Source organism: Acinonyx jubatus, chromosome E2 (genome assembly GCF_027475565.1).
Source record: "Acinonyx jubatus isolate Ajub_Pintada_27869175 chromosome E2, VMU_Ajub_asm_v1.0, whole genome shotgun sequence".
Classification (NCBI taxonomy): Eukaryota; Metazoa; Chordata; class Mammalia; order Carnivora; family Felidae; genus Acinonyx; species Acinonyx jubatus.
Genome location: NC_069396.1, coordinates 1,764,149 through 1,786,436, shown reverse-complemented (window position 1 = coordinate 1,786,436; position 22,288 = coordinate 1,764,149). Strand labels below are relative to the sequence as shown.

At 55.3% G+C, this 22,288-nt stretch overlaps 1 protein-coding gene across 13 annotated transcripts in view; it reads left to right on the top strand.

Moving 5' to 3' along the window:
- BANP (BTG3 associated nuclear protein) overlaps positions 1 to 22,288 on the top strand; it is a 249,276-nt gene that overhangs the window by 69,622 nt on the left and 157,366 nt on the right. For 8 of the 13 annotated variants that reach the window (XM_053210470.1, XM_053210463.1, XM_053210472.1 and 5 more), the window contains 4 exons: positions 5,786 to 5,953; positions 10,232 to 10,362; positions 11,935 to 12,006; positions 13,401 to 13,439. In XM_053210470.1, coding sequence (XP_053066445.1) covers positions 5,786 to 5,953; positions 10,232 to 10,362; positions 11,935 to 12,006; positions 13,401 to 13,439 — 410 coding nt within the window. Of the gene's footprint in view, positions 1 to 5,785; positions 5,954 to 10,231; positions 10,363 to 11,816; positions 12,007 to 13,400; positions 13,440 to 22,288 lie in introns of those variants that run through there. The other 5 variants (XM_053210468.1, XM_053210466.1, XM_027076389.2 and 2 more) reach the window with 2 other exon arrangements.

Sequence of the window (22,288 nt, the reverse complement as noted above, 5' to 3'; positions counted from 1 at the left end):
TCCCTGACCCCGACTACATGTGTTTGCTGTTTTTTCACATGTGATTTGCGGAGAATGAAGGAGTGGCTTTTCAAAAGGAAAACAGTCCCCTGCGCTCAGTTGTGAGAGACCGTCCACAGGGAGCCTTCCTGGAGCCGTGGGGCCTGCCCTCGCCGACTCCCTCCCTCCGACGGGGCCTGTTGAGAGAGCAGGCGAGGAGTCGCCTGGAACTAGGCTGGAACTAGCCATCTAACCGTGGCTCTGAGCTTGTGGCCCCATCCACCACGTGCAGCCTGCGTTCTCAGCTTCCCAGCCAGAGGAGCAAGAGGGGCGCGGGCTCGGGGCCTGGAGCCCTACAGACCCTGGGGCGGGCTGCACCTTTGCTGTGGGCGGGCAGGCGGGATGTGGCCCTTGTGAGAGCCCGGCTCCGTCACACATGCCTGGAGCAGGTGAGGGTGGAAGCGGGGTGTCGGGGGCCTGGGCAGAGCTCGAGGAGTGGCTGGGTGGGAGGGCGGGGTGCCTAGTCCCATTGCACACCCACCTGCCTGCCGGCTCCTCCCATCGCGAAGCCTGGGCTTTCCCCTCGGCCCCTAGTGGCCAGGGCACAGTCCTGGGCTGAAGGGGCACAGGCGGGCTGGGTTTGAGTTAGGACTCCGGAGGGTTGACCGCATGGCTTTGAGCCAGTCCCATGTGCGCCGTCACGCGTACTCGGACAGCAGCCCGCAAGGGGGCAGGGGCACCATCTACACACACTAGGCCCCTGTTGTTGTCGTCTCCCCGCAGCCCGTCCTGGACTTCCTGTGAGAAGCTGTTCACCGGGTGAGGGGCCCTCTCAGTGGGAACCTTTAGATGTGATTTTGAGGTGTTAAAAGTAGTTGTTGATTTTTTCTAACTTTGGGCCGGTTCAAATTGTTGCACAAGAACCAGAACACAACAGGTGAAGCAGTGGATCGGACTGCTGAGGGCCGAGTGGCGAGAGTGGCTCGGTGGCTTTGTCGCGCCCGCCTCTGTTTTCAGCTTCCTGCAGACCCGGGAGCCTCGCTCACAGCTTCCAGAATGCGACAGCTGCTGCTGCCAAGTGCAGTCATCACGGGGAGGATTCTTATCTAAATTTCCCCTTTTTGTTTGTCAACAGAAGTAGTTTTCTCCCTTTACTTTCTCTGGGGAAAAGGAATTCTGAAACATCCATAGGCCGTGTGTCTGAGAACCGCTTTTCTAACGAGGGAATGTGCGTTTTCGGGAGGGAAGCGGTGCCTAAAATACTCCCTGAGAAATACACGCTTTTCAGGGTGCAGCCCACGAATTGGAGGGCTCCCTCAGACTCGGGTAAGCTAGCCGTATAGGTCGTGTGCCGTGTGTACAAGCAGCACGTTACTATAGCTGTAAACGTCTGGAACGTTTTTGGGCGGGGCTCTCAGCTAAGAACGCCAGCCGTTGCCTTCTCTCCCTCGATTTGCAAATACGGCTTTCGTTCTTACGGTTCATCCCAGTGAATCACCGAGCCTCTCCTGGACTGTATGGTGGAGCAAGTTGCTCGCCCGCGTGAGTTGCTAGAAACGCGACGAAAGCACCCGTCGGGTGGGCAGTCGCAGACCTCTGAAGGTATCGCGAAGCCTGCTGGTGTGGAGGTGAGGTCCCGTGGGGCCCCCGAGCCCTCGGGAGGTGGTCTGAACTCCACTTGGCACACGCCAGAGCCCTGTGTTCACAGGGGATGGCGGCCCCCGGGTCCGTCCCAGCAGCTGCGCCAGTAGAGGGTGGTGTTTCGTGACCGCGCAGCCGTGACGCAGAAGCTGGTTGGCGCCCACCTGCGTGAGCTGAGGTGCGCTCCCCTGGTGCGCTCGGGGCGTCCCAGGGCGGTGTCACAGAGTCACAGAGCGCCGCGCGCTGGGGGCTCAGAGCAGCAGGGAGTCCCCCTTCTCTCCGCCCCGGAGGCCGGAAGCCTGCGATTCTGGAGCCGGCTGGCAGCGTGGGACAGCACGGCTCCTGTCACTGCTCGTGTCCTCCCCGTGGACGCACTCCTCTCCTCTCCTTGTCAGGACACCAGTCCCGTGGGATCCCAGCACACCTGTGCCGGCCTTCTTTCCGAGGGAGGTCACGTTCTGAGGTTCTGGGAAGGACGTGGATTTCGGAGGACACTTCACGGGGCACAGGGCTCGGGTTCTCCGGAGCTTGATACTCGAACGCGGTGTCTCACGTGGCTTCTGTGGGGGTGCCCAGCACGTGTGTTTGGTAACGCCGAGGCGCCAGAGGGAGTGCAGAGGGGGGCAGGTTTGGTGAGCACAGGTGAGAAGGTGAACAGTCGGGGCCCTGGCTCACAGGTCGCCCGGACACAGGGCCTTGGGGAGGCCCTCAGCCTCCCTTTCCTGCTTCTCCTCAGTCGGGGCCATCACTGCCTGGGGAGCAGGGCTCGCCTGGCTCTGCGGCCTGGACACTGGACAACACACAGTCTGTGGGGAGGTGCGGTGACCTGTCCTCCTCACTCGGGGGCTAAAGATTTCTGTTGTTTTTCTAGGTCAGTCGCTGTCAAGTGAAGACCAATTCTAAGAAATAAATTTCTGGCACGCAGTCTTCTGTTCTTTCCCCTTGAACTTGAGGTTACGTGAGCAGTGATAGTGGTTTTCATTCCTCTGTGGCTGATGAGCCCCATGCCACCCACCGAGGACGTGAGATCGCCAGCTCTGTTTCTTTTTCCCACAGTGCGTCTCAGCCCTCTGTGGGGCTCATTGTTGGAGAGCTGGAGTGCGGTTTTATGATTTGAACCACCAGTGTCAGGATGGGCGTTCCGGGATGTGGGAAGGCACTTAATGGTGACGGAGCTTCAGCTCTTTGGGAGGGAGGGGGTGAGCAGACAGCTTGCCGGGGAAGCAGCAGAAGCAGGCTCAGAGGGACCGTAATTTTGGGGGGCAGCTGAGAGGGTTTGCCTGCTGAGCACTCTCCCCCAAGATGGTGAGGGGACAAGAGGCTTGCCTTCCGGAGGAGATGAACCCCCACAGCTGCCTGGGGACCCCATGTGCTGGGGAAGGCACCGGAAGCTGCCTGGAGGTGGCCGCGTCTCCTGCACAGGGTCGCTGCTCACTTTTGTCCGAGGTCTCCTGTGTGTCCGTGGGTGGGGCCTTGCGTGCTGTGTAGGGCAGGGAGGTGCTCCTGGGGGTTATGTGGCCACTTCTCCTCCACCCGGCTGGGTGCTGGGAGGCCTGGATGTTAGCTTCTCACTCCCAACAGTTCTACAGGCCTCGAAGGTAGCGTGTTGACTGTCTAATTTTGTGCATTTTTCTTGTGACCATCACATGTGAAAGGTGTTTATTTATGGGGGTGTGGGGAGAGAGAGAGAGAAAGCCCCCACTAGGGAGGGTCAGAGAGAGGGTGAGAGAGAATCCCAAGCAGGTTCCAAACTGTCAGCACAGAGCCCAGCGTGGGGCTCGGTGTCACAAACTGTGAGATCATGACCTGAGCCGAAACCAGGAGTCGACACTTAACCACCTGACGCACCCAGGCGCCTCTCAAAGTAACCTCTTTGTCACTCATCATAAGATGTCTCTTCCACCGTTCGTTCGTTAAGCTGCGATGCTCCATGCTGTCCGAAAAGACAGGTGCGCTTTCGGGAAAGTCGGAGAAAGCTGCATTTCCAGGCAGCCCAGAGCGGTCTGAGGCTGCACCCCGACACCTCCGCGAGCCCCCTGACGGCAGAGCCGAAGCCTGCATGTGGGCGGGCACCTTGGGGCGCACCTTCCCCCTGCGCCCGGTGCTCTCCGCGGGGAGCTGGCTGCGCTGCTGACCCGACGGCGTTCCTGGCGGCCGCGGGATGGGTGCTGCCGGACGTGCTGTTGGCAGGAATATGCAGCGAGGTTTCCGGAGAATTTAAAAACGACTGCTGTGTAACTATACAGACGTATGTTTTTTCTTCAAAGGGTGTAAGCCAGGCTTTGAACTGGTAAATTGGTTTTTACAAAGTGGAACTTAAATGTTAACGTCACACATTCATATGTGTCGTAAACGTTCATTTCTGTTACCAAGTATTTAAAATTTCAGGCAACGTCATTAGTTCCTAGCAGCATTCGGGAGGCTTCTCCCTGCCTGTGCCGGTGTGGGGACAGGAGGGTGGGGTTTATTTAGGTCCTCTTACTGAAGCGCGTCCCGGGAAGGGTGTTCTGATGGCGCTGGGTTGCCGTTTCCCCTCTCTCGGCACCCCTGTCCTCGGCTCTGCCGTGACACCAGAGTTGGTAACCAGCCCAGAATGTTCCGAGTCAATCCCTTGAACTTAAAGCCATCGTGGGGCATGTGGCAGCCACTCAGTAAATATTGATCGATGATTTGTGGCTATTTTAGAGGTGACCTGGAAATCAGCAAGCAAGGAGTTGGGCCTCATTTGTGTATTTCCTTCTGTGCTCGAGGCTTGCAAAATGCAGCTGGAAGTTCCTTGGATTATTTTCCTTTCTGATCCTGTAAATCCTGTGTCTCCTCAACCCAAGGCCTTTTCATCTAGAGGACAGAAATTTTGGTTGTCGTATTTAGAGTCAGAGGTCTTAAGCACATGCTCGTGAAGTCAAGACGCATCTTTCCGAGAGAAAAGAAACTTGATACTTCTGTGAATTTAGGAAAACGAGCACTCCCTTTGTTGTGATTGTCTGGCCGGTGGTCTCGGCAGGAGGAGGTCTTAGGGATGAGGCGGCCGTCACGCTCTCCGCGGACAGTGTAAACGCGGCCTTCCTAGCAGTCAAAACAGGAAGTTTTTCAGCTCCGTCTTTTTATTATGAAAGTTTTGACTTTCATCCACGTGTTTTCCTGTGAGTCGGCGAAGTTCTGCGAGCCGCTCGAGTGGAGGTCATCCAGTCGAAGAGCGTTTCTTGTGGTTCCCACGGTGGTGACTGACTTCCTGTTGTCTCGGCAGAGAAGAGGCCAAGGGTCCAGTGAGGGTCTCTGTCGGCCCCCTGCGCCTCAGTGGCCCGCCTGATCCCCCATTTCCTTGTGGGGGAGGGAGGACTCCAGTGCCGTTCAGTCACATTCTGAGAGCGCTCTGTGGTGTAAGTGGTTGACGAGTGTGGGCGTCAGTAAGATGCCCCGCCGGGCCCAGAGGAACCAGGGCAAGGCCGCATGTGCCTCGGGGAGCGGGGCTGCGGGCTCTCGGGGATAAAGACTGATGTGCCCGCGGGGCGTTTTCCTCCTGACCGGGCGCAGAGGGAGGGCACAGCGAGTCACAGAAGTCGGCCTCGGACTCGGGCGGCGACGGAAGAGTGTCTTCAGGTGGATCGTGACCGCGTTTAGTCCACCAGGGCCGGGGCATCTGCCGTGTGCCCGGGCGGTCTGGGCTCTTGGCACAGCACACACAGTAACTGTGTCCGTCCTCTAGGTGTCAGCCGGACAGGGTGCGGGTGGGAGGGACTCGGGGTCCAACGGGCTGGTTCCGGGCAGGGCCGCTGAGGTCGAGTCTGAGCCGAGACTGGGGAGAAGGGGGACGGCCACAGGCCCGGAGGCACAGGCGGAGGGGAGCTGGTGCTTGTGGACGCGGCTCCAGGGCGTCGTGGGCTTCGGTTTTAACCTCGACCTTCAGGCCCCTGAGTGCCGTGTGTGGAGTGTGAGTGGACGTGGTTGAGCGCGGGCGTCCTGGGGGCCCGTGGGGCCTGGCACCCAGCCGGCCGCCTCGTGGACCGGTCAACGCGTGAATGTGTGACGTCGCGGGTCCCTGCCGGTGAGGCTCTCAGCCCCTGGCCACGTGTCGCTGTCCCGTGTTCATGTGGCTCGCACACGGCCGGGACGTGAGGAGTGGCCTTCGTCTCGCCGTCCTTTAACACGGGGTGTGTGCTTTCAGGTCACCTTTTCTATAAATTTGGGATCACGGAGTCTGACTGGTATCGAATCAAACAGAGCATCGACTCCAAATGTCGGACAGCCTGGCGGCGAAAACAGCGAGGCCAGAGCCTGGCCGTCAAGAGCTTCTCGAGGAGAACGCCGTCCTCGTCTTCGTACGGCGCTTCAGGTACGCTCCGTTCGGAGTCCCGAGTGGTGCGCCCTGGGGGGCTCGGGGGGAGCGGGCCAGCGCCACCCACAGCCCCCCTCAGCGCGGCGACGGGGAGCCCGGCTCCGTGCACGCCCTGCAGGTGAGTTATCTCGGGACCACCGTGGGTGCTGCGTGGGGTTCCCTGAGCGGCAGGACGGGGCCGGGTCTGGCGGCGAACGCCATGTCCTGTCCTCCCTCCGCCAGGTTACTGAGCGCGCCGCTGGGTTCTTGTCCTGCTGGTGTCTGCGTGGGGGGCACGGACGAGGCGGGGGTCAGCCCGGGTCGTCGTGCTCATCGCTGCCGCTCTGAGTTAGACTTCCCCAAAAGAGCACGGGGACATTCCAGATTTTCCCCTCGGGCATCGTGGGAGGACTGGCTTTTCTGAAGCAGAAGGTTCACCGGGAACGCCACTGTGACTTCGGTGTTGCTTTTTTTTAAAGCTTTTTAAAGAAATCTCCACAACGTCTCCCTTGGCCTCGGCTCGTAGAACCGAAGCCCTGATCGGGGTCGCGGTCAGGACCCCAGGGCAGTGCAGGCAGGGTCAGCCGGATTCTCGTTCCGCAGCACTGTGGCGACAGACCCGGTGGCCCGGCATGCTTGCGGGGTCTTGCCTTTCTGAAGCAGACCTCGGGAAGCAGCTTCCCTCTCGTCTCGGTAGCGACTTGCCAGCAATCCCTGACGACGAGGGGCGGCCACACACGTCGTGCCCCCAAGCCGTGCTTCTCTGAGCGGCAGTATCGAGGGACCTTCCAGCCAGGGATCTAGGCCCTTCTCGCACAACGAGGAATCCTGTTTGGGGAACTGAGGGAGGTAGCAACCGTACGATGTGCTGAAGCGGTGGCCTCTGAAGAGGTAGCCCGCCTTCGTGGGTCTCGGGCGGGCGGGCGTGGAAGCCATACACTCAGGGAGGTAGGTTTCAGGCGGGCCCGGGATTGGCCGCCCTCTCCCTGGGGTCCGAGGGACCTAGCATGGAGCTGGCCCGTGCCTAGTGCTCAGTGTCTGTCCCGAAGGAGTGAGGAGGAAGGGCAAGATGAGGCTTTCTCTGTGGAGACGGCACGGCCCCGGTTCAGGACCCCCGGGCAGTGGCCCGGAGCCGCGAGTTTCTGACAGGCAGCTGGGGTGCTCTCGGGCCGGCCGGCACCATGTTTGAGGGTGGAAGGTGTTGAGTCCGGTGAGTGGCTGGGCGGGTGGGCTGGGGGACCCCGACTCTGCTTCCGTCCCCCTGATCGGAGACTCGGGGCGGTCTTAGCCTCCTGCTCAGGTGTGATTCCTGCTGTGTGGTGGTGGCGTTCTGACTTGTTTCATACTTACTTAGGATTTTTCATCTCCCTTCCAGTCAGTAGTGTTCCTTTCAACTAAATGATAGTAGTTCTGTTTACCGAGACAGGAGTTTTTTCGATTGTTTCTTTGTTTACTAAGCCTGTCAGCATTTCTTCTAAGATGCTTTGGGTTTGAGTAACTCTCAGGTGCTGGTGGCTTCTCGTGGGCGGTGAGTGGCCGCCGTGCAAGCTTGTCTTTACTTCCCGAGTGCCCTGGGCGGGCTTGGCACGCGGGGCGTGAGCCCAGCGTCTCAGGACGCCCTGTCTGGAATAGACGGTGTCCGGGAAACCCCGGCCGCCCGCCGACACCGGTGGCTTTGGAAGAACAACAGTAGCCCCTCGCGTGGCCTCGGCGGCGGCTCCTCTCTCGGGAGCACAGCACACTGGCACAGGGAGGGGCAGGGCTGCCCTCGTCTTGCCCTTCCCGGAAGCGGGTGTCATTCCCGCAGAGAAGGCTGCTGCCAGCCCCGGGTGGTGCGCAGGGGGGAGGAGGAGGAGGAGGAGGAGGACGAGGAGGAGGACGGAGGTGGTGCTCTTAACAAGCCTCGGGAGGGAGACGAGCGCGCGCGGTTCCTTTCCCGAGGCCCGCGCGCCTGGGGTGGGTCGAGGAGGCGCTCTGAGCTGCTGTAGCCCGTCCCCGGCTCCTGCTCGCGCCCCGCAGCCGGCCCTTCCCGTGCGGCCCGCCGGCAGCCAGAGCTGCCTGCCGCGCGCCTGGAATCGAATTCTCGAGAGACCCAGAGCGTGTTTTTCTCTTACCACGCTTTTAAAAAAGTTCATTGCTTTGGAAGTTCCTGTTGATGTGATTGTTTGCCGTTTTATTATACTGCATGGTTGACTAAATTAGAGAAAACCAAGTCGGTGATTAGCTAACGGGACTCTGGCAGGTTCTCCTTGCTCTGTTTGTACGCTCTCTGCTTCACAAAGCAGATCTGAGACTGAAGGCTATTCTGGTGACAGAAATGATCCGGGAAAATGCAGTTAAGCCAGGATTCCTGGCTTAATTCGGAATTGGTAGTCATTCCGGCAGGTTTGTCTTATTTATTTTGGAATTACCAGATAGAAAAGGACTTTCCAAATAAATAATATAGAGGAAATTCTGAGCCGAGGCTAGTTTATTTAAAGCTGAATTAGTACTGCCCGTTTGAAGACAAACCATACAATCCCTAGTGTCATTGAATTCATAAAACACCAATTTATTAAAACATTTGTCTTGTGCCGTCCCACCCGGCAACACCGTGGAAACTTTTGTAAGTGCTTAAGTTAAAGGTGGCTGCATTTGACGGTTTAAACTGCAGCCCGGCGCACTCCCTGCCGGCCTCATCAATGAGTTGAAGGCCTCAGGAGGGTGTCTGTGCAGCGCCCAATATTTTAGAGCTGCAGAGAACCATTTCGTAACAGTCCACTGCCTGCCCATCTGTGGGTGCAGTGGTCTCTCCTCCGGACAAAGAGGGGAGCGGGGCTGCGGGGGCTCTTGGAGCGGCCTGCCTTTCTGTTGCACACTCTTTCCTTTGTATAATTATAGGGAGCTGTTGATTCATTGGCAGATTCAAGAATTTGAGTCTTAGGTTTGAAAAGCATTTACTTGCTACCCATGTGTCCTGTCTTCTGCAGTTACTTTAGAACCTTGGGGTTCTAATTCTTCTTGGATCTCTGAACCCCTTGAGAACTGGCACGATCAGCTGATGTTTATTGACACTAGAGCGGGAATTATTTGAGCATCTATTTAGTTACGTAGTTACGACTAACCTGCAGAGTGGACTCCAAGTGTTTTGGTCACGCACCCTCTTTAAGAGGTTGGAAAGTGTGTATTCCTCCTTACGTATTTTTAAGTCAACATTTTAAAACGTTGACACCTGAAGCTTTTCATTATACTTTGAAATCATTGAGAAGGATGTAATTTCTGGCATAACACAAGTATTAACATTTTAACACCATTATGTTAGTTTTTAAAATGTAGGCAGCGAGGGGCGCCTGGGTGGCTCAGTCGGTTGAGTGTCCGCCTTCGTTTCAGGTCATTATCTCATGGTTTAGTTCATGGGGTTGAGGCTTGCATGGGGCTCTGTGCTGACAGCTCAGAGCCTGGAGCCTGGTTCGGATTCTGTGTCTCCCTCTCTCTCTGCCCCTCCCCCACTCATGCTCTCGTTCTCTCTCTCTCAAAAATAAACATTAAAAAACTATTAAAATGTTATGAGGTGGAATGTATATACTGTGTCAATTTAATGCCCATGGAATAGAAGAAAAATATACTCATTTTTCGTCTTTTTTCTCCTTTGTGTTAACAGTCCACATCTCGCTGAGTCTCATCCTGTTGTGTTTACGTTTTCTTAACGTCCGTCCACTGTAATTCTCTGCGGAAAAATTGTATGCACAAAATCAAAACGTTTTTTCTGAGCCTTTAATTTTTTGAGCATTTAAGAATATTCTATTAAGGTATCATTACAACTAAAATTAATACACAACATGTCAACACAAAGGTCTTGTTTGGGATTAAACAAAGGAAGTGAAGGTTTTTTGGAAATTCATCTTTAAACAAGAGGATGGAGAGTTTTTTCCATAGAGGGCTTAATTGTCCGTGAACAAATACCGATAACGTACTGGTGAGAAGCAGGGTGTAACCCCACCTTTGTGCTTCTGTTTCACTTCTGCTGACGAATCCTGAGCAACTCGTTTAAACAAGCAGATGAGACTCCTCTGTCAGAATAGTCCTTCCCCGGACTCCTGTCCCCCGGTCAGAAACCTCGATCCCCAGCACTGACAACTCATGACTCTACAGGATGCCATGGCCCCTTCACTGGGACCTGCCGACTGCTGTCCTGGAAGGAGGGGTTTCCTTTCCTTTTTGGGGGAAGGTGGTGCTGGGGAGGGAGGGAAGCCCAGAGGCGTGCCCGTGGCTGGCCTGTCCCCGCTGGTTGCTGAGGCCCTCTGTACTTCCCTGCAGAGACCGTGATGAGCACGCCGCCCCCCGCCAGCGAGATGCCGCAGCCTCCGCCACAGGCCCTGCACTACGCCCTGGCCAACGCCCAGCAGGTCCAGATCCACCAGATCGGAGAGGACGGACAGGTCCAAGTAGTATGTGCCCTTCTCGCTAGTCTGCCTCCACCGGGGCCAGGGCAGGCAGGGTGGGGGCGTGGCCGGTGGGGAGGGCGGGCCCCGGCTTCCCCTGCGTTTCCGGGTCGTGCCATGGTAGCTTGGGGTGAGGTCAGAGCGCCAGTCTAAAGAAGTGGTTCGGGGTGTCGGCTCTGCATCTCCTAAATGAGGGTGGTTCCCGAGGGGGTGTGTTCTTGTCGGTGTCCCCTCGTGGCTCCCCTGCACGTGCTGCCCCCGTGGCCGCCGTCAGCTCTGGGGGTCAGGCCATTCGACCATCCCTGCCCTTACCTGTCATCGTGGGAGGCGCTGTCGATGCATCATAGATAGTCTTCTCAGTTCGGAAACAGGGGCACCCTTTTCCTGAGGGAAGAAAATTTCCTCCTGGGGTCAGTGGAAAGAGCTAGTGAGTGGCCTCGGGGATCGCATAGCACTTCCTTTGGATGCCTGGCTGTATCTTAGACTCGTGTGGGCAGTTGGCTTAGCAGTGAGCCACACCCCTGCCTCAGCCCTCCTTGTGTGGTCTGGCCCAGGTAGAAATTCCTCCAGACTCATGCTGGCCCCTACGGCTGGGGAGAGCAGGAGGGCGGGAGCGTCACCAGGGAGCGGGACGTTTTCATGCCCCCGGGGTCCCGTTGGCCGTCCAGTCACACCCAGCTGCGTGACCAGGCTTTCTCCTGGAAAGCTCAGGGTGGCCTCAGTGTGACGTGGCACTCAGCATGCTGCCTGGAAAAGGGCCGGCTTCCGGAAAGTGTTAATGAGCGTTTTTGCGGGGGGGGGGGGGCGGGGCGGGGTCTTCATCTTGCAGATGAGATAGATAGCAGTTATAGATGGTGAATAGAAATAGTGAATTCTATCACAAAGGCAGTTAATTCTTACCTTTGTAATAAGAAGGTTCTTGAAAGAACTCCAGAATAACTTCAGAACAGTTTACACGCAATAAATGAAAGCAAGAGAAAATCGTGCAGTGGTGTTGAGCCATGTTGGCATTTATGGGAATCGTTTATCTGCCTGTGTCTACAAACCTAAGTGGCTCAGTCAGTTAAGCGTCTGACTTTGGCTCCGATCCTGCGGTTTGTGGGTTTGAGGCCCACATCAGGCTCTACGCTGACAGCTCAGAGCCTGGAGCTGCTTTGGATTCTGTGTCTCCCCCTGTCTGTGCCCCTCCCCTGATTATGCTCTGTCTCTCTCAAAAATAAATAAACATTTAAAAAAAAAAAAGTTAGTCTAATTTTGTGGGAAACTTCTGTTTCCCTTCTTTTCCAAATGACCCTCACATTCTTAAATTTGCCTGTTGGGTAGCAGTTAACGACTTGACAGATTTTTTCAGGCCCCATTAAGAGTTAGCCATAAAATGTTCTGTACGTGTCACATTCTGACAGTTTAATTTCAGGAGGCTATTTAATAAGCTTATACTATGCGTATATTGTACTATTCAGGATTTAGTTGTCCTGGATTGCCAGCAGGTAACCGAAAACAAAAGTTCCAGAAAGCGCTTCTCGTTTCCTGTGGCTTTGATTTTCTTCTGATGCTCCTTGGTGTGTTCTCTTGTTGCGGATCCCACAGGGCCACCTCCATATCGCACAGGTGCCACAGGGCGAGCAGGTGCAGATCACGCAAGACAGCGAGGTGAGTGGCGGCCTTCAGAGCTGCCCAGGGCCCACCCAGGGCCCACGGGCTCTTTCCATGGCGGGAGATGGGTGGGGGGTCCCCAGATGATACGCACGTCCAGCCATGGCCACCTGACTCCTGCTTCCTTAGGAGGCGATTATGCTGGAGGGGAGGGACCTTGGGGAGAGGGTCTCGGGATGTGTTAGGAGGGAGGTGCTTTCACCTGGGGGCCACGGGCTGCACACGTCCAAGCCTTGTGAGCGGGCCGTGTGCCAAGGGAAGAGGCGCAGAGGTTCTGAGGGGCAAATAGGGATATGCCGCTGAAGGGGTGCTTGCTTGGTCCCGTGAGAGGCGGGCCTCACGCAGGAGCACGGTCCATTTGCTGACTGGTGGGTGGGCAGGTAAGCAAAGGAGGAAGCCCGTACTGGGTGGGAAAGGAAAGGAGAGCAGACACGGGTTGCAGAAGGCCGCGGGCGGGGTGTTCTCTTGGGGGGGTGGGGAAGCTCCGTTTCAGAGGTGCCGAGGCCCAGCCAGCGGCCCGAGACGTCTGGCAGGATCCTCCACTGCGCAGGGCGCTTAATTTGCTCGTAGCCTCCAGAAGGAAAATCCATACAGATTTGTTTTACTAGTCTTCTTGTTAAAAAAAAATCATTAGACTGCTGCTTGGATTTCAGTTTTTTGATCAACTTTGCCCTTTCGGATTTCATAAACGCCTCCCTGTTGTTCATGCGATCCCGCATTTTCTGTTTCTGTTAGGAATTGAGTGCCAGGAATTAGAAGAAATTGCTGCTGCCACTAATGGCTACCTCGTAATAAGTTAGAGTATGTGATTAGTTTTATCACAGTAAAGCCTTAGATTGTTCCTTTAACAATTAAATATTTTGTCACAATGAAGGTATCCGTGAGGACAGTGACAGAAGAGCCTACCAGACTTAAACCAATCATTTTTTCCCCAAAGACATGACAGTGCATTTCCACCTGGTGAGACGCCAGTGGGCCTGCGTCTGGTTGGTTGTGTTTTGTCCTGCGTCTTCCTGTGTCCCCGTCAGGGACGCCGGATGAGGAGAACGCGGGACCTGTCTGTGCTGCTGTTGGTTCTTGTCATCAGAGTTGTTTCAAAATGGAGTGTTTGGGGAAAAAATGACATTTTCATTTGGGGTCAGGATGGGGGGAGGTGAGCACGACGTCTTTCACAGTTTTTCTTCTTAAAAGAGGAAAAAGTGTCTGTAAACTCAGTTTTAAGATATTTTGTTGTGGAGTTTTTATCGCTACAAGGGGCTGAGCTTTTGTAGAACTGCTCTTAGTGGTTTTGCTGGCTATTCACACGTGGCACGGGGCGCTCCTGCCCCTGTCTCCTCGTGTCTGAAAGTTGTTCCGGTCCTTGACTTCTCCTTTCTCCACCCATCCTGCAGGGCAATCTCCAGATCCACCACGTGGGACAGGACGGGCAGGTGAGTGTGCATCTGCTGTCACTTACCGCCCGCTTGCCGTGCGCGTCACCAGACCTCGCGCTGCCGCGGGGCCGGCCCGGGAGTGAGAGGGTGGTGCAGCGTTAACTTTGGGGAAGTGCCGGCTTTACCCTTGCTGGCCGCAGACATCCTGAAGGACGTGGACCCGTGGCAGTGGGGCTCTGGGCTGCATTTGGTTCTTTGTGGGAGTTTATGTAGCTGTTTGTAGATGGGACCGCACCGGCTCCTTATCATTGTTAATTCCCACGAATGTTGTGGATGCTGGGTTCGTGCAGTCGCTGTGTGTTAGAACGAGCTCGGTTTTGTTCTTGTGTGTTACTGCCAAACGCCGGTCACCACCGTCCCAAGTATCTCTGACGAAAGCGTAACTGCACAGTCACTGAGCACCTGATACAAATTGTCTTTACAAAGGAGAGTGCTCCTGCTCTGAGGGTGTGAGGGCGTGATTTGCTTTCTAGATCGAGTCTAAATTCCTGGTGGATTTGGGGATGGATATTTTCACGTCCTTTTGAAGAATTTGTTTTGAAGAGACCTTTATAACCTTTGAATAATTACGGGAGAGAGTCTGAAGAATCTTCCTTTTCTTTGAAACGTGACTTATGAGCCACAGACCTCGAGCTCGATTCATGTCGAGATGGTACTTGCTGTTCTCGAAACCAGCCGTGTTCTCCCCTTCTGAAACACCTGTGTGCGTTCCCGTTGTCAGTGGTGATGGCCCGGTGTCTGCCGTGCATGGGGCATGAGGACGTGTGTCCCTGGAATCAGAAGCGGGAGGACAGCGGCACCCCCCCGGGTTTCATCTGAAACCCTCCGAACGCCTGGAGAGAAGTGTGCAGACCTTAAGTTCAGTCACTTGTTTAGATCGGAGTGCCTCGGTTTTCGGTTTCATCTTGAAACCTGCGCGTGAGGTTTTCATCAGAGTCCTGAAGCGCCAAAAAGCCGAAGCATTGCAGGGTTACCGAACGGTCCCCAGTTGTTGCCTCTGAGCCCTGTCTCGGGGATAAGGTTGCTGGTCAGGCCCGTACAGGTCGGTTGTCAGCAGGTTTGTGCCGCATGTTTCTCTCGGTCGGGCACGAGATGTCCGGTCTGGGTGGGAGAGGACGGGTCGTCATGTGTAGTTTATCTCTGGTTTTGACAACTTGATGGTTTGTGTTTATACTGGGAGTGAAATTTCATCCTAATGAAAATGTTGCTGAACTTTATAATTCGTGAGAAAGGAAAGTATGTTACATTTGATATCCTCCTCGTTCCCGTCTCTATTCCTGAGCAGGATTCCACTCGGGAGTTTTGAGAAATAATCAGGTTTTTGTAGCACGTGAGTACCGTGCTGGTGTGTATGATTGTAGAGCGCACGTCCCCAGCACCCCGTGAGAGCGGAGAGCCCAGCCTCTGTGGACGAGACGGCAGGTGCTGCTTTCAGCTCAGGAAGGGCTCCTGTGGTGGCCGTCAGAAGAGCCCCTCTCGGAAGAGTCCGCAGACCGGAGACTTGTGTGCACAGTTACCAAGTGCTGCCTCACCGGAGTCGGCCGTCGCGCCCGGGCCTGTCCTCCGCGAGCAGCCGTCCTTTCCCCTGCGTTCGACCGTCGGGCGCCCTCCCTGCTTCTTAGCTCCCTGCTTCTTCGCCAGCGCCCTGCCAAGTCCCCACAGCTGCCATCCTGATCGCCGTCTGTGTCACACATAACGGTTTGTGAACCATCCGATTCTGTTTGCCTGTGGAATCCCATGCTGCCTTCCCACCTCGGCCTGATTCTCACTGTCCGTCGTGTTCGTGGGCCTCCGATGACACACACACCTCGGGGGCAGGCAGGGGCAACACTGGTGGCGGCTGGAGGAGTTTCAGGGTCCGTCACCTTTGTTCTTTTCTGAAGGAGACTCTGCTCTCTGATTGAAGTAAGCAGCGTGTGTTCACGTGAGGGGTGAGGTGAGCCGTGAGCCGTGTGTGTTCGTGTAAAGCTGCCTTTTTCTGGCAAATCCGCCAGCTGCTCCTTTCTTGTTTTCCGTTTGTGGAAATTCCTTTTTGTTATTTTATCATTTGGCCGGTTCTTGTTCATACTGAGTTACCCTGCTTGTGACCACTTCGTTTTTTAACTTCCCCAAACACTTGAACAGAGAATGATGTTTCACAAGACACAGGAGAAGCCTCCACTCACCTTGAGGTCGCTGACAGGGTGACCTAGAAGTGTGGCCGTGTCGCAGGCGGGAGCGCCCGTGGTTCACTCTCCCGCCCTCGCCCCCACGGCCCATCGGCTCTGTCTCTTTGTGCACCGGCCTCCCCCGCCCGCAGGAGGACAGTGCCGGGGCGTGGTGGCTCCTTCCCCTCCAGACGTGGCCTCCCCAGTTTCCGCGCGATGGAGCCTTTCCCCGGCCTGGCGTGGGCGTTGGCGTTTGGTTTATCGAAGATCGACCGGTTCCGGTTGTAGGCAGCAGAGGTGTTGAAAGGCCATCTCTGCTCTGCAAAGAGAAGAGCCTCCCTAAATTCCAGAAGCCCCCTGAAGAAAGTCACGTGTTCTTGTTGTTTTGGAGTTCACAGACCCACCGCCGGTCTCATTAGCTTCGTGTTCGGTTCTTACTCGGTAGTTCTGTCTGTCACTGGGAATCATTATGCAGCAACGCCCCAGATCCTTCCAGAGCAGCCGAGAGTCAGTCGGGCCAGAGCCCACGCCGCCCGGCCCTCTCGTTCCACTTGCTTCCCGACCGGGACCGCCGAGCCCCTCCCCATCCTGCTCCTGTGGGGCCGTGGTTGTCCTTGGTTTCGTGGATGGGACGGAGGGACACGTGTGCTGTGCTTTGCTGCCGCTGGTGGGCCCATGAGGCCACGTCCAGAGTGAGGGCTGGCACCTTTGTCGTGGCCTGTCGGGTCGGTTGCCCTGCCTTCGCACGGCCCCGGGCTCTGGGTCTGCCAGTGCCGCCACAGACAGTGCCGTCTGTGCTCTTCGGGCTACACGGGGCGAGATCCCAGTCCTGTCCTCTGTGGGGCCCCCTGGGCTTCAGCCCTCATGTGGCTACGGGGTCACGTGAGAGTGCGCCTGGCGCTTTAGAGACACGGGCTTAGGGCGCTTGTGTCGTCCCCCAAGTGTGGGACAGAAGGGTCAGAGGAAGGACAGCTGACTTGCAGCCCGGCAGAGAACCACAGGTTTAGTTGGAAGCCGCATTCCGGGGGACGGTCACGGCCGAGAGCAGGTTCCAGGCGGCCCCGGGCCAGGTGGCATGTTCACGTTTCCTATTCTCTTCCCGGCCGTTCCTGGCTACGTGCAATGACCACTTCCTAATCCTTCCTGATCTATTTTGGGGGGAAGCTAGATGGCCAGGTTTGTTGGGGTTGAAATTAAAATGCAGTCGTTAATTCTGGTCACGGGCTCTGGGCGAGGGTGCCTTCTGGGAGTGCGACGGAGGAGCCTCAGTGCTTGTGGCCCTGTTTCCGGTGCTCCCTGGTGTTCAGAGAGGCACTTGGTTGGGCTGGTTCCTGCTGTGCTGATGTGTGTCGTCCCCAGTCTGAGCACGGGGCCCGTGGGGGTGCAGGTGACTTCTTGTACTGTTCCCAGCTCAGTGAGCACTTCGGGGCTAACCTCTCCTGCTGCGGGAACGGAGAGCCGTGAACTTGGAACGGTGAAGCTCCGGGAGTGCCCGCGTGGTACTTGGAACCGTGGGATTTGTTTGAGAGAGTGGGCCTCGTGTAGCAGATCAGATCGGGAGCAGAGACATGTGGAATTCTCAGGAGGAGGCCGGAGCCAGTCCTGCCCCGTAGCGATTCACAGGATGCCAGCTGGATGTGTGGACGAAGCACGGATAAAAGTGTGAGGCACGTGAAGTGATCTCGTGCTTGAGGGATTTCAGTTTCCTGAGTTAGCGGTTGGTATGACGGGAGGAGTTTTAATTCCGTGTGGATTTTCAGAAGATTCTGAAAAGGGAAAACAGTTCTCAAGGATTAAGAGCCCTAGGGTTGCCGTCTGCGAGGGGTGGAGGAGACGGTTGGGATGCATTTTAAAAGAGAAACGATGGCCTTCCTCAGGTCCTGGGAGCTTTTTCACGGAGCGACGTGCTTATGCAGGCGGACCCGGGCTGCCTCAGGGAGGCGCTCTTGGTGCGGCGGTCGTGCCCACCCGCGCTGGGCCTCTGCTCCGGGTCCTTTCCCGCTCGTCGGGCCCGTCCTTCCTCGCTCACTGCGGCGGGTGGACGGCCAAGGCACGTGGTGGAGCAGATGCCGGCCCGTGGGCCACGCGCCCGTGTCCACGGTGAGAACGTGGTTCTGCACCGCGGCTCTCGCCCTCTCCCTCGTGCGCACGCACGGTCGGAGTGGGCTCGCAGAATGATAGTGGCTTCACTGCATGCTGATTGCTTTCATGCTTTTTGTTCTGTCCTGTTCTTTCTGGTTTTTTTTTTTTTTAATCTTTTTTGAAGATTGGTTGTGATGGTTTTGAAGATTGGTTGTGATTAACTCAACTTTGTGACTGCAGTTTGAACAGGACCAGAATCGATGACCACTGATGTCACTTTAAGAGCTAAGATGTTCTGAGTTCTAAGTTCTAAGATCTGAAGTTCTAAGATGTTGTCATTAAGTAATTTTTAAAACATTTACGATTACATAGCGTTTACGTCGTGAACATTAACACATCTTTCTTTTCATGTTTTGATAAAATATAATTAGATAAAGCAGTGCATAGAAAGCTTATGCTTTTTTTTTTTCAGAGTCTCAGTTAAGTTTAAGAAAAACGATTGTGAACACTTGAACTCCAAACTCTTTTTCAGCATACTTCTGAAGCCACCTCATGTACTTCAGGAAAATTGGGATACTCTTGGTACTTGAGCGTTAAAATGAAATCTTCCCGAAGGAGTTGGGAGTTGCCTTTCGTCGTCCAGGAGCCTCCACCTCCAGTGCCGTGTCACCTGGCTGCCCCTGTCGCTGGGTCTCTAGGCCTTTTGCTGCTCACGCGTGGGTGGTGTGTCCTCACCGCGACTGGGGGCTCCCCGGGAGGGGCGTGGAAGAGCTCCTTCTGCCGAGGAAGCAGGGCGGGGTCTGGGAGAGGGGCAGCCCTGTCCTGGAGGGGCAGTCGCAGCTGGTCTGTGCCGGAAGGCCCGGCTGGGAGCGGCTGTGGGGGTCAGGCCGGCCTCTGCCAGCGACAGGGGTCCTCTGTCCCGCAGCTCCTTCTGGACGTAATGTGCCTGAATCTCCTACTTGCTCTTGGTCGGAGAAAACTGGTGGTTGTGGGGCATCCCCCACCCCGGGTCGGCCCTGTGGTGCTGTCTAGGAGAAGAGGGCAGTTCTGGCAGAGAACAGCCTGTCGTTTTGTCAGTTTTGTCGTGTGTGTATGAGAGAGAGAGAGAGAGAGAGAGAGAGAGAGAGAGAGAGAGAGAGACATTATTCGGAAAGCTGTGTACTTAAGCATTAGTTAATTAGGAGGTACTCCGTTTCTCGTTAATATTAATGCCATGAATGAGCCTTTTAAAGAAAGAGTAGCTGAACCTGATCAGTGAAAAGCAATTTAACTTAGAAATTTAGTTGTTCAAAACGAATAAAAGTTGTTTGTTACAGAAATGCCGCACGGGGTTTGGTCCTCTTAGGGAACCCTTGGCAAGTAGAAGGTGAGGTGGCACGAGGCACTGTGTTTGTGTGACCGAAAATCCCAGGTGGGGACCACGGTGCTGCCGACACAGGAGCTGGGGAGGAAGTGGCTGAGAAAACCCCCAGGCCCGTCTTTAGCAGCAGAGTCCCTTGTAGAGTGAACCTCTTGGTCAAGGCAGCCTTTTTTACGAGCGTCAGCGAGCCTTGCTTCTGTCCCTGCCCCAGGAAGCTGAGCCCGGCAGGCGTTAACGAGACGGCCCTGGAGCACGTAGGCCGGTCACAGTGGCCACGGCGTGGTGTCCGGCTCGGGCCGAACTCCCGCTTTGTCGGCCTTGCCCCTCCATGCATGGGAGGGGCTTGTAACGTTGTGTAGACGTTTTAACCTTGGCGAGACATTTAAAAAAATACTTTCAGATGAGTAACACAGGATTCGAGTTTGGCCCGGTTTTGTGCATTAGTTAAGAATGATGCGGTCGAAAATGTTTTAGGAGTCACTCTTAAATTCTAAGAAGATTGTGCCTCGATGTCTGTCTTTTCGCCGTAACTTGTCCTGGCACAGGCAGTAAATTCCAGACTTATATCGCATGGCTGTCTGCATTTCATTGTCCAGGAGCCTCATTACCTCCAGAGACGTGTCAGCCTGTTTTGTCCCGCTCCTCGTGATGCCGGCTCTTGTCTGGGGCAGGGCGAGGCCGTGCGGGCTCGGGACTCAGGAGGACGACGCTGATCTTGAGGAGAAGGGACGTTCCCTTTCCACACCGCTGCCCTTCCCGTGAGCAGACCTTCCGGGAAGCAGAGGGGCCTGTGGCCAAGAGTGTTGTTTGGCTTTCTGACTTTGAGGCAGACGTCCCAAGGTGCCTCGTAGATGTGGACTTGAAACTTTTCACGTTTGAATGCGAGCCTCACAAGTGGGGCCTGCCATAAACAGTCCCCATGAAGTACAACAGGTCGGTGTTCAACCTTGGATTCCAGGGACCCTAAGCTCGATAGGGGAGCTCAAGAAGGTGCTTGATTACCTGTCGTCTGCTGGGAGAGCTTTTTCGAGTACGGGGGGGGGGGGGGTGGGAAACAGGCCAAGTTCCTGTTGGAGGAGGGGTGGTGAGGACACCCAGAGCCTGCCTGGGGTTGCTCCGTCCAGCCGTGCCCTCACACCACCTCGCCTGCGGGACAGGCAGACCCGGCTCTGTGCGGGGACGTCGTCTGTGCATTGTAGAGTCTGGTAGAAGCTGTGGTGTGTGCCCTCTGTCCTGTCACCCATCATCAGAGCCCCACGATAAGCCCCCTGCGGCTGCGAGTCAGAGTTTGGCCCTAGCGAGACACGCTCACGGTTCAGATCCCAGCTCTTCCTGAGCTTGTCCTGGACGGAAGACTCCAGTGCGTGGTGCTTTCTGGTCTGAGATCCCAAGTGGGAACACTGAAGGAGCCTTCCAGCCCATCCCAGACTCCCACCTTCCCAGATAAAACACTCTCAGATCTGTGTTACATCCACAGAGGACTTACGCTCGGTTCACAGCTTTTGGGCACCAGCGTCCTGAGTACGTGGTGCTTCGTGAACTTAACGCTGGTGTTTTGTGCCCTTCACAGTAATAGACTGAAGCGTTGAGGGTGAATTCTGCTTTCTCTTTATATGGCTAGGACTATGTATAGGTTTTAAATAAGTGTAAAGATGCCGTCTGACTTTGACCCCAGTGAGTAGTGTCCCCAGATGCTAGCAGAAGGGAACCTGGGACTTGAGGGGGGCTGACGGGCGGTACCTGTGGCCGGGCCCAGATGTGATCGTGGCTCGCCCCCACCTCAGAAATCACACACAACACAAACATTGGCTCAGAATTTGTGTCAACGGTTTTTAAATTTGAATGGTGAGTATTGGATAAAACCGTTGCCGAGTCTTTGTCGGGAATATTTGGATGCTCAGGGTTCAGGTAGCAACAGGTACGTGCTCTGGTTCTGATTGATTTATGTGATTGAAGCCTGGGCCAAGTCACGGTAGTTTTCCAGCTCTTCCAATCAGTTGGAAGGACAACTAAAAAACTGTACCCAGTTTAAGAGATTGCAGTGCGGTTGTAGAATTAGACGTGAGAGTACAGACTCCGTGCAGAGAGGTTCAGTTTGAGTAGTGCAGGGAAGAAGCGGCCGAAGACAGAGGGCGTTTGTTCTGAAATGTTGTCAGTGTCGGATTTGTTTCCGCAAAACGAGTTGTGATTTCAAAGTGTCAGGTATAAATGCCCGTGGCAAGCAGGACAGACGGTGGTGTTGTAGGAATACGAGCCCGCGTGGCGGACCCCCCTCTGCTGTGGGTGTTGGGCGCCGTCAGAGTGGGAGGTCGGCCGGCTTGGGTGCTATAGCAGAGGTGGGCGTGCTCTGAGGTCGCTCGCTCACTCGAGTCGTCAAGCTTCCCGCCATGTGACTTCATACCAAGACTGGACATCGCCTGTGACTCATTATGTTGCTAAACCGAAAATGCTTTATTTTCCCCTCTTAACTTCTCTGAAGTTAATTGTTTTCTTGGGAGGTTAGATTACATCAGGCATAGGAAATGTGTTGTTTCAATTAGAGCATATTGTAATTCTGCTCAAATTGAGAACATTCTTTAGGAGAGCAATGGGGTCCCTTGCCCGCCAAGCATTTTGGTTATGTTAACAAGGATGTAAATCTTGTCTCTTGGGTTTCCTCGGATGATTAAGGCAGAGTCAACTGGGATAAAGGCAGTTAAATATAGGCAGGGTGCTTTTCAGTTAGTATATGTACCGCTTTTGAGACATGTACTTGGTGACGATCGCTTGAGAATTTTAAGTTGCCAGTGGAACAGAGTCAGTGGTTCATCTCACTTGGTCATGGGAGTGCAGATGATGGTTGGACAGGAAGGTGCTTGTATTCCTTCAAATCGCAGACATTGACTGGCATTGGCACGGCAGTTACAGGAGAGTCTTGGTCTAAATCTGCCAGAATTAGAACCAGTCGGGAGTGAGTCGTGATTCAGTTGCCTGAAAGTACAAACAAGCAGAAATCCATATGTCTGGGTGACTGCGTGCATGCGTGCATCTATTGTATTTTAAACTATTTGACGCTGGTTGCGGGTGCCGAAAACCTGAGAGTAGAAGCATAGGCAGGAGGACTTCCCCTTGCGAGGAGTTGAACCGTCACTCTTGATTCAGTCACCTCTTGCTCTACAACAAACGGCCTCAGACCTCGGGGCTGCCGACCACGGCTGGTCGTTACCTTCATGACTCTGGCTTCGCTGGGTTCTGCACCGGGTAGCATCCCTGGGGTC